The sequence below is a fragment of the Haplochromis burtoni genome, unplaced genomic scaffold, assembly GCF_018398535.1.
Source record: "Haplochromis burtoni strain Fernald_Lab_line unplaced genomic scaffold, NCSU_Asbu1 Contig_248, whole genome shotgun sequence".
Lineage (NCBI taxonomy): Eukaryota > Metazoa > Chordata > Actinopteri > Cichliformes > Cichlidae > Haplochromis > Haplochromis burtoni.
In genome coordinates, this window is record NW_024582609.1 from 606 (window position 1) to 12,343 (window position 11,738).

The following is an 11,738-nucleotide window of genomic DNA, read 5'->3' on the forward strand; positions in this document are numbered from 1 at the left end:
TCAAAGGTTGGCAGTTCATCTTGTAATAGGAAGGTTGCCGGTTCAAGCCCCGGCACCGACAGTCTCGGTCGCCTACTGGTTGCCTACTGGTGGTGGTCAGAGGGCCTGGTGGCGCCACTGCCCTGCAGCCTCGCCTCTGTCAGTGTGCCCAGGGCAGCTGTAGCTGCAATGTAGCTTGAATGTGTGTGTGAATGACTGAATGATTCACACACACATTCAGTGTGAATGACTGAATGATTCACACATTCAGGATGACTGAATGTAGTGTAAAGTGCTTTGGGGTCCATAGGGACTAAGTAAAGCGCTATACAAATACAGGCCATTTACCATATTTAATATTAAGTACAATTTTAATTACGTTCAGTTTACAATATTAAGTAAATGGAACAAAATTTCGGATTAACTGACCATCTCTATTTCAGTTACATTGACCAAGCATGTCAGTGTTATTTACTCAATTTTTTCATGTTTGTGTAACAACTACAATTATTCATTTCAACTTAATATGTTTAAGCTTTAGTTATTCAATTGATCAAGTATATTGAACAGATTTGACTGGTTTCGAAACTACTCAATATTTTTAAGTGCAAATGTGTTGCCTCAAAAATTTTAACTAAATGTCAGTTTTAGTTTTTAGAGTGCACCAAGGACATTCCTTGTGTGAACTTTACGGGCAATGCTGTGTGGAATTTGTATGATCTCAACTTTCAACTTTTGCTGGTTTCTGCTCCAGTTTCCACCCAAAGACATGTTCATTTGTTTAACTGCAAATTCTAAAATCCTGTATATGTGACAGGTAACACAGTAGCTGAGCCCCTCATGAATGACTGAGCTTCTCAGCCTATCACTAAGATAAATCTGCCCACGGTGGAAACATAGAGTGGCAGCCTCATTTTTAAGCTCAGCTCCTTCTTCACCACAACAGATTGCACCAGTTCATATGTAAACCTCCCGTTTCACCCCACATCATAAGACCCCAAGATAGTTAAACTGTCCATATAAATTGTGAACAAAAACTGTGACAGAGGACAGCAGTGCTGGTGTCCAATATTGGCCAGGAATTGTTTTTTTGTTTTTTTTAATTATTGCTTTATTACTATCAATACAGACCAAGCTCTCACTGTGATTGTACAAATATATAGGATATTACACCTTCTGATAGTACAGAGTTAGGGTTAGAATCATTGTGATGTCCTGGACTTTACAGGGTTTAAACAGCTAGTTTTTGTTTGTTTGTTTGTTTCTTCTAATTTTTTTTTTTTTTTATAGAAGATAATATTGTAAAAATTTAACAAATTCATGTCAGTCCCTGAAAATGAAACTATGATGCGAAAAGTCTAACTATGACAGACTCACATTGGTGTGGGTGAAGGCGTAGCCATCAGGGTTGGTCACAATCTCCAGAAAGATGTCCATCTGATTGAGGACTGCGGTGAGTTTAGGGTCACGTCCAAAATCAGTCACAATCTAACAATAAAAATCAAAAGGACACAATTTTGAGTGTAATCAGTTAGCTATTGGAATTTGAAGAGACAGAGAAGATCAAACAACAACAAAAAAAGTATTGATGCTAATAGCCAGACTGCCAAAACACCTTCTGGGCAAACCATAGTCCGCTGGCCTGGGTGACCCATTCTCTTGAGTGGATTCCAGTATCAATCCAGATGGCAGGGCGGTTGGTTCCACCAGTGCTGAACTAAAACATGGGAAAGGAAAGCATGAGGTCCGTCCATCCATCCATGCACCCAGCAAGCCAGTTCAATTCCATTTATATTTATATACTGCCAAAAAAACATCGACAGCAACCTCAAGGCGCTTTATATTATAAGGTAAATGCCCTACAATAATAATCCATCCATTTCTAAAGGCTAATAAATGTAAAGGTACTTGTTGTAATAACAGGGTGTTTGTTCTTTTTAAAGAGCATGCATTCATTGCCATGATGTTCATTCAGTTCTTTTTCAATAGCAGGTTTACCTTGAGCACATTAAGGGGACGGTCCTCATAGCTCTGACCAATCACTATCTTGCTCACCAAGTTGGGGTTCTCAGCCACCAGCATGTCCTGAAAGGAGTAGATCTGAAAGACAAGTGAAGTCTTAATAGATAAGCACCAGGTAATTGTTATACAGTGGTCCCTTGTTTATCACGGGAGATACGTTCTAAAATGACCCGTGAATGATAGGTGAAACCCGCGAAGTAGCCAACTTTATCATTATTATTATTTTATTTTATTTTTTACATTTATTAGATGTCACTAGACACTTTATACACTTTTCTCAGACAGGCGTGAACATTTTCACACTTTTCTCTCCTGTTTAAACACTCTCAAAGTTCAAACCTTCATGGAAAAATAAGTCCAGTATTATAGAATGAAACCAAAGATCAAACCCTGTTTCCAGGTCCAGAACATGGGAATAGAGCAGCTGCGAGAGAATTCAATATTAATGAGTCAATGGTACGGAAGTAGAGGACGCAAGAAGAATGAGTTGAGTAAAGTTTGACTTATCTGACTGTTTGGTTTTGCTTAATTGGCCTTATAATCCGGTGTGCCTTATGGTCCTTCCTTTAGCATGTTCATAAGTCCAACTTTTTGTGCGATGGTTAGCATCTTCCTCTGTCTTTTGGGTGCTACCGCAGGTGCCTTTGGCCGTGCAAAATGTTTCGTCGACAGTGTTATGTTTGTTGGGGAGAAAACGTACAAACATACAGTACAGCACTTCAGAGTCACACTGCTAGTGATCGAAGATTTATGTAAATTTGACAAGCTGAACGCATTCTGTACTGTACAGGAGACACGGCACGGAGATTGATTGACAATGGTCCAACGCGGTCCCTCAGCACTCGGAGACTCCACTCTGTGACTTTATGTGGTCTTTCACTTTGTGGCTGAGTTGCTATGGGTCCTAAATGCTTCCTCTTTACAATATTATCACTTATCACAACAGAGAATATCTAGGAGGAAAGACATTTTACAAACTCACAAATGTTTTAAAGGCAGACTGCACAGCTAGGCACTTGATTTAATACACTGGTGACCAGAGATGGGCAGTAACGCATTACTGTAATCCGATTACTTTTTTCAAGTAACAAGTAAAGTAAGGGATTACTATTGCAAAAACGGTAATTAGATTACCGTTACTTTCCCGTAGGAACACTGCGTTACTAAAACCGTGATTTTTTTTTTTGCGAGAATGTCTCATGACAGTGACGTAAGCGAGTGCGACGTTGGTGACAACAGCTGTGTGCAGATCAACAATGGATCACATATCGATTGTGGGAGAGAGTATGAGCGTGCAGCGTTTAAAGCGTGGAAGTACTGACCTTACTTTGAGTTTGATTCCATAAAAAGTGACAAAAACATTTGTGTCCGTTGTGTGTGGGAAGAAAACTTCTTTTTACAGCAAAAAAACCCCTAAACTTCCGAGCAAGCACCGAGTGCGCAACGACATAATGGGAAATTTACAGAGAAACTCGCGGATTCTTCCACTGATCGCTGCGGCAAACCTGCACCAGGGTAAACCTCCGCCTACCGCAGTCCTGCTTTACAGGTGAAAATAGAGCAAAACGACCGCTGAGTCTTTGATGTTATTTATTTTCTGCTGTGTTTTACTTGCATCTATTTGAAAGAGTGTAAACACAAAACATATTTTATTTTATGTGCTGGAATGTGCAGAAAATAGGTTTAAATATTAAACAAATTTCTTCCAGTCAGAATGTTGCATATAATAACAATTTTTTAAAAGATTAAAACTAATAAAACAACTTTTAAAAGGGGACCTTTCCATTTGATTACATTTTGTATGATGGATTATGTAGAAAAAGTAGAATTGGGCTGAAGATCTATCGCTTTATTACCTATTCAGGTTGTAAATCGTGTTTTTAAAAAGTAACTAAGTAACTAAGTAATTAATTACTTTTGAAAATAAGTAATCAGTAAAGTCACGTGATTACTTTTTGGGGGAAGTAATCAGTAATTAGTTACTGATTACTTTTTTCAAGTAACTTGACCAACACTGCTGGTGACAGTTGGAATGAAAACGCCTGAATTCAACTATTGAGCGAAATGGCTAAATATTTTTGTCCATATAGTGTATATGTTGAGAAAAATATGGTAAACATAAGTGAGTAACAAAGTTATTTGCAAGTCTGAAAAAATCATACTACAATAATAAGCAGTTAATGTCACCTTTTCAAAAATCACTGGGCTCCAATACCTGCTATTCTCAGACATATAAGAATATATTGCATATGTTATTGTATATAACCAAGAAAAAAAACCAATACTCATCACCTTTAGTGCCAAGACTAAGGTCAAAATTATTTTTAAAAAGTTGCTGTCTCAAAATATTTGTAATTATCCTTTTACTTTTTACTTATGAAAAGGAAAAGTGTTTGCTGACCTCACTGAGGTTGTGGTAGCTAGAAAAGTCAAAGTTATCAGTGTTTCTGGGCTCAGGGACACGGGCTAAAGCAGACTCCATTGCTTTTTGCTCCTCATCCAGCAACACCTGCAGGACAGTAGCATAGTTATATGACCTCTATCAGAGAGGTACTCTCAATCTCAAATCCAGGTGCATGAGTCAGTCCAGGTTGATTCCAGGTGTCATACGCTACCTGCAAGTCTTTAATCATGGTGGAGAACTGTATATCGTAGGCTTTCAGGTAACGTTTGACCATCTTTAATTGATGTACTGGAACTCTGATATCCACAGGAAAGCCCACATCACTCACTTCCCTCCAAATGTCAAGCTAAAAGAACAAACAGTCATTATTCCCCAAACTGAGTTGAATTGCAATCAGTTTATTAGAAAAAAAGGTTCGGCATAAAAAAAATGCCGTGTCATGTGACATAACTGAATCTGTTCTTTCTATTTAAATTTTTTTTAGATTTGTCTTGACAGTGATGTCATGGGTGATAAATAACCTCCTGCTCTATCATGTTGTGCAGGTCCTTGATGAGAGACAGATGGCCATCACTCTTTGGAACGAGTCGAAGGACCTGATGCCTGCAAAAAGAGAACCACACTGTTTTACTGTTTTTTACTCAACTCAAGCATTTGCTAAGAAATTGGTACAGAGAGGGTGAAATAATGGTTTCTCAAGCTTGGTGGGTGCTGCTTCTTCAAAAGTTGAACTGTGAGAAATTGTCGTTTGTCGTTTGTTGTTGTTGTTGCTGTTAGTGTTTTCCAATGTCCTAGGCTCTTTCAAGCTGCCATTTTGTATGAAAGGTGCTCTTTAAATAAAACTATACTGCTTTGAATGGGAATTCATGACTTCCCAGTGTTCAGCTGATTGCATTAAGTTATCAAAGGGGAAGCATTACACTTTAAATAATTAAATGTACAAATATACATGTAATATAGCGACAGTACTCTATTAAAGTTTTCAAACGCAAAAATTGCACAAGTGCACCCAGGAGATATGTTGCTGTTTTAAATGCAATGACTAGTCAGGGTGGTTTAAATAAAAAATGCTCCTGTCATTATTTTTTAACACATCCTTACTTTACTTCTAATGCTCACAGCTTTTACACATTCCCATGTATACAGCTGACTTTCACCCTACTCCAACAGTAGTGAGAGGTTCGGGCTGGCCCACTTACCCATTAAACGTTTCTTTTCCAAGAACAGCCACAAAGAGCACAGCGAATGCGAGGAGCTTCCTCATCGTGGCCAGCATTGTGCGACCAGTTCAGGGTTTAACACCATCTTTTTAAGTGTGCAGAGTCATGTGATCAAGCCACAGCCTTGTTGAAGTTCATGGTTATACATGTTTATCTTTGGCTGACTCACAGGAACGATTGCATCATGGATTTTGACACAGTGAAGTTCTGACCAGTTTGAAAAAAAGGGAAGATTACTCTTTTGCTTTTTTCATTTTATTTTTTTACAGACAGCTTGTGACGTACTACATGGATTATGTGGAAGTCCATCATTATTGATTAATCTGTGGATAAATTGATCATTAATCAGCATCCTGAAAATGCTCATATGTACATCTAAAAAGAAAATATCTGACATATCTTGTCATATCTGACAAGCTTGACCCCAAGATAAGCTTTTTCAGTAGAAAGCTATCTAGCTATACGATTAACTAAATAATTAACAGAAAGATCTGCATTCTTTTTAAAGGCCTCTTCATTGCATTGACATTTGGAACAATTTGCAACTCAATCAATAGATTTTTGTTACATGTTTTATTATTATTGTTGTTGCTTTAATAGAATTTATCAGGGGGATAAATGTATTTAAATGCTTTCTTTCATCTGTCAGAATATATTAACAGACGGCATTCACGGGCCTGCCATAAAAAAAGCAACAGTTTTCGTAGTTCAGAATTTGAAAATATTTTGTCTGGAGCTCAAAATGTAAATAAACTGCTGACCACAAAAGTTCCTGTATATGTCTAATGTTTCATCTTCCTTTTTGCAATGATCACGGTGGCGCTGCAGTTTTGTGTGAGTGGCATAAAGTGCATGAAATACATGGGTTGGATGGTGGTGTGTGGTGGTGTCTCAGCTGCAGAGGGAGAGGTGGAGTGGAAGGTTCGGGGGGCTGTGGAGAGCCTGGCTGGCACAGGTGGGATATGTTTTCTAATTCTGCCTCCTATTTATGCAGTAGTGCCCTGGGACCAAGGCGATACAGTATGCTGAGCAGCTGGCAATGATGCTGCAGCTACGCTTTGCAACGTCTGAAAAGTCACATTACATTGAGAAAAATAATAAAAGAAGCACACAGTGTAGGGACACTCCTGAGGCCTGAATGTGCTACAGTGCAAGCAGGATCACAAAGAAATTCAGCTTTGATTTTGGATTGTGTTTATTTGTCTTGTGGTTTTGAGAAAGTTTGAACAGCCCTCGATCATGATGGGTTTGAATTACTCTTAGGATGGAAAAAAGGGGGCACATTTCCCAAATATAGGATTTCCACTTTTATACACGCACACAGATCAGTATGGGTTCTTGGAGGTGTGATCCATGATGGACATCAGAGCCAGCCAAGTCTCCTGAGCGTTGGGGATGATCTGAGATGCAGGAAGGAGGAAGCCATAGCGACCCTCATCCCTCAGCTCAAAGGTGTACGAGTACTTGATGCCCTGTTCGTAGGTCCAGTCAATGGTGTTACCACTGGCTTGGTCTAAAATTAAAATAGGCATTGTTAAAACAATGAAACGGTACTGTAAAAAAAAAGAAAGAAAGAAAAAAATGGAGATCCTGAAAAAGCTTTTAATTTCAAGGCAATCATGTTTAAATAAATTAAAAAAAACCTTGCACCATTTGTACATTTAATTTTAGCACAGTTTATACTTATGCATGAGTGGTGGTTGGTTCATAAACACCAAAAAACTGTCTGAAGTACAGACCTGTGTCGTTTTACTTTTATACAAACGGCTACAATTTAAAGCAAGTTTGAGATCCCTGCCACAACTTTTTTTGTATACACTATTTAATACCACTATATTTGCATTTGAAGAAATTAAAGTTATAGGAAAAGAAGAGAAATATTCATATATCTGGTCATTATTAGGCAAAATAATGTAAAAGAAGTCTGTACTGGTAAGCAGTGTTGCTTAAACTTACAGATAGTGTCAATGATGCTGCCGTATGTGTATTTGGTACCATACAGGGAGGTTAGATCACTGATGGCCTTTTGAGCCACCTTGTGCTGTAGAAAGAATATTATCATACTTTTTAATAAGGACTTTTGACAGAGCCCAAAGAAGATATAAGAACTATCATAAAAATAAGAATTCTAAAGAAAGAAATTAAATCAGAAAGATCTTTTTTATACCAGTTCTGCCGCGTCATTGGCAGGAGTGCTTTTGTAGCCATAGGGATACATGAGCATCTGAGAGTAGGAATGGATGGAGATGAAGGCCTTGATGTTGCCATGAGACTTCACGAAGTCCACAATAGACTTGACCTCAGACTCAGAGTGTGCACTGGGTCCACGATAGGTTTCTGAGCAGGGGCTGCTGCTGGCACCAGGTTCTATTTATTAATATAAAGAAAACCAGACAAACAGACACTGTGGTAAAGCATTAGAATGTAAAAATATGAAAGACATAAGCAATACACACACACACACACACACACACACACACACACACACACACACACACACACACACACACATATGATCATTATTACCTCATACAGTGGCTTTAAATACAAGTGAATGGCAGGGGAAAATATTACCTCCAAAACCAGCATCCCAGTTCCTATTGGGATCAACTCCCACACAAGAAGAACCAGGATTGGGCTTCCTGGTCTTACGCCACATACGATTCTGAAACAGTAATGTTAGTCTTTGCTTGAAGAAAGATATTTTATTCTATATGACTCTCAAAATTTAATTCATTGTGCAAAACCGACTAAATACACCATTACTAATTCATCTGTATCATCTTGTCAGCTTAAGCTAATTGGGATAAGCCCTGAAAAAAATGTTTAAAAGTAAAATGAAGGTTATAAACAGACATTTGGTTGTACAGCAAATTACTCTAAAACAAATCAGACAGTAGACAGTATGAAAGACTCACACTGCTGTGGGTGAAGGCGTATCCATCAGGGTTGGTGGCAATCTCCAGGAAGATGTCCATTTGACTGAGGATTGCAGTGAGGGCGGGATCCGTTCCATAATCAGTCACAATCTAATGACAGGAAAGCAGAGGACACAATATTCAGTGCAACCTGTAAGTTGTGAGAAGTGGCAGAGACACAGACAAAAGCAACAAATGTTAATAATATTATTAAAGAAAATGAAAAAAAAAACAAAAAAACACCTTCTTAGCAAACCATAGCCCGCTGGCCTGAGTGACCCACTCTCTGGAGTGGATTCCAGTGTCGATCCAGATGGCAGGACGGTTGGTTCCACCAGTGCTGAACTACAAGACAGGAAAGGAAAGTAGCAAACTTCATTACAAATAAAAAATGAAGAGCAGCATGAGGGTGAAAACTCTTGCCAGAAGAGTATGGGAGGTTTTGTCTTTTTTTAATTTTAATGTTCGTTCAGCTCTATTGTGCAGTTGTAGTTTTGCTTGTTTGGTTTTTTTTTTACCTTGAGCACATTAAGAGGACGGCCTTCGTAGCTCTGCCCAATCACTATCTTGCTGACAAAGTTGGGATTCTCAGCCACCAGCATGTCCTGGAAGCTGTAGATCTGAATGAAAGACACAATAATGCATAAGCATCAGTTGAGTGCGACATGATTCTGTACCACTGTCTGGCCTCAAATGTCATGGGGATTGCAACATGATGTAGATCAATAGGGAAATGCTAAATGCTAGGATTGCTATTAACATTCAGTTTAAATGTCACTGAAATATTGAGCACCAAATTTCCAGTGTTGGCACATTACACACTGTACATGGCCCCATACTTTTAGAAATAAATGTCCTTTGTTGTGCTTCAAAAATGTAATTGACATTGTTCACATGAACAGATAGAGTACAAGTAAGTTCCTCCCACAGTGATTGGTGCAGTAGTTAGTACTGTCGCTGCACAGCAATAAGGTTCTTGCTTTGAACCCCAACTGGGGTGTTTGCACGGCCTCCCTATAGATATTCTCGATATGCTCTCTATATGTTAGGTAAATTGATGATTCTAAATTGGCCATGAATGAGAGGTACAATGGTTCTTAAAATGTATAAGGCATTGTATTAATGCATGGTTAAATGTGGCTTGTTGTAATCTTAAATACTCTCAGTGGTCTCTAAGACCAGAGAATTGCTATAAAAATGCAAGTCCATTTCCTTTCCCTTCCTTGTCAGTCATGCCACTCGCTAGCAAAAACACTGCACTGTGATAGAATGAAGCATCAGGTTAAGCTGCTTAGCCAAAGATGATAGCTTTTAATCAGACAAAAGGAGATACTGGTAATAGTGTGTGAAGCATCAGAAAGAAAAATGTCACAGCTGAGGGATCCTGACACTCAGTATGCTATATTTGTATGCTATATTTTATTACAAATTTAGCACATTTGAAAAAACGTTCAAAGAGTTTATTTGCTTTTTCTTACTGCTTTGCATGGGTTAGTGAAAGAAAATACACAGTTGGCTACAATCTATTCACTGGATAACAGTAGCCAGAGGAGTTTTGTGTACTTACCTCTTCAAGGGTGTGGTAGTTAGCGAAGTCGAAACTATCAGTGTTTTTGGCCTGAGGTACACGAGCAGCAGCCATCTCCTTCTGCTCCTTATCCAGAATCATCTGCAGTACAATGATAGATTTTATAATATTAGAGTTACTGAGCAAAACTATTAACAGAAAAAACTCCAGGGTGTATTCTGATCTTATAAGCAACCTGGAGGTCTTCAATCATGGTGGAGTAGTCAATGTTCTGTGTCTCAAGGTAATCTTTGACTGACTTCAAGACATGGAAGGGAACTCTGACATCCACGGGATTAGACACAGTAGTCACCCCCCTCCAAAAATCCAGCTGAAAGAACAAAAATATATTAACCAAAGCATACAAAAGAAGTTTCTACTCAATTTAGAAAACTTATAAAGATAAAAAATAGAGCTATTAAGGCATTTTTAAAATTTTGTGGTTTTGTTTGTTTTCTTCTTTCTTCTTCTTTTTAAAGTTTATTTTAAACAGTGGTGGCTGGTGATGTCATTTAGTGGCTGATAAATTACCTCGAACTCCATCATTTCCTCCAGATCCTTGATAAGAGACAGCTGGACTTCATCCTTGGGAACAATTCGAAGCACTTTGTGCCTGCAAACAGCAAACAGCTAAGTTTTACAGCCTTCTACTCAGCGTATCTTGCTTGTGCAGAAAAAAGTCATTTATTGTGAAACCAGAGTTATCAGTTTAGGTATCTCAACCAGTTCTCATCGGCAGGCATCAACTGGATGCAGGAACAGTCCAGGTTTTCTAGGCACTGCATATTAGCTATTTCACATACTATGTATATATACTATGTAAAACTGCAAGAAAATTTAGATTTTAGGGTTTTATTCATGCTCTAGCAACAGAGGGGTGTCGGATAAATTACATACATACAGCACTATTTTAAATAACAGGAAGTGAGAAGCCTTAAGCTTCATAAAGTTGGAAGTTATAAAAGACTGCTTGCCAGTGTTTCCTCTATAAACTATTTTTCAATTTGAGAAAAAAACTGTTTGTCATTCGACACATTGCTGGGACTGATAGCATAAACCTGAATTCTGTTCTCTGATCCACACTTCAATCTGTGTGAGTTTGCAGGCTGAAAAATTGGTTTTTGGATCTCTACACATGAATAACTGTGTGTCCTTATCAAAAAATGTATGATGCAGCTTTTCTTTTTTTCCAATCGGGAGTGTCCGAAAGTAAAAAAAGGTTGAAAGTAAAGCGCTTGGTCTTTCACAGGGACAGCAGCTAGCCACAGCTACAGATACATAGATGACACCTGGGTCAATATCAAAACCCAAGAAGTAGAAGCATTGCTAATGACTGATTAATTCAATCATGACTAATCCATAACTCTTCTTAAGGAAACTGATGATAGTGCCTACGTTTGCTCAAAAACACTGATTTACTTTAGTCTTTACTTACGGTAGTAGATAGTTTTAGATTTAGTCGACAGGTCCACTTACCCCTCAAACGTCACTTTGCCAAAAACTGCCACAAGCAGCGCAGCGAACACGAACAGCCCCCTCATCATGACCAACAGTGTGAATGTTGGGCCAGAAACAGACTTTTATGGCTGCCTCTGCCACCTGATATATGCCCAAAGGTTGACCTTGCC

At 38.5% G+C, this 11,738-nt stretch overlaps 2 protein-coding genes across 2 annotated transcripts; both read right to left on the reverse strand.

The window, feature by feature from the left end:
- Nucleotides 1-1,356: 1,356 nt before the first annotated feature.
- On the reverse strand, nucleotides 1,357-5,735 carry LOC102288598 (carboxypeptidase A1; the record flags this gene model as incomplete). The annotated part of the gene is given in 7 exon segments (XM_005938354.3): nucleotides 1,357-1,467; nucleotides 1,595-1,696; nucleotides 1,978-2,079; nucleotides 4,403-4,510; nucleotides 4,617-4,751; nucleotides 4,927-5,008; nucleotides 5,605-5,735. Coding segments are annotated over 7 exon segments (717 nt in total), but the record flags the coding sequence as incomplete, so codon positions are not given.
- A 1,067-nt stretch (nucleotides 5,736-6,802) lies between these two features.
- On the reverse strand, nucleotides 6,803-11,738 carry cpa5 (carboxypeptidase A5). Its single transcript, XM_005938353.3, has 11 exons — nucleotides 11,587-11,738; nucleotides 10,642-10,723; nucleotides 10,307-10,441; nucleotides 10,111-10,212; nucleotides 9,062-9,163; nucleotides 8,787-8,888; nucleotides 8,544-8,654; nucleotides 8,200-8,290; nucleotides 7,793-7,992; nucleotides 7,582-7,666; nucleotides 6,803-7,138 (listed from the first exon to the last, which is right to left on the reverse strand). Exons 1-11 carry the CDS (start codon nucleotides 11,652-11,654, stop codon nucleotides 6,951-6,953), a joined length of 1,266 nt encoding a protein of 421 aa, XP_005938415.1. The 5' UTR covers nucleotides 11,655-11,738; the 3' UTR covers nucleotides 6,803-6,950.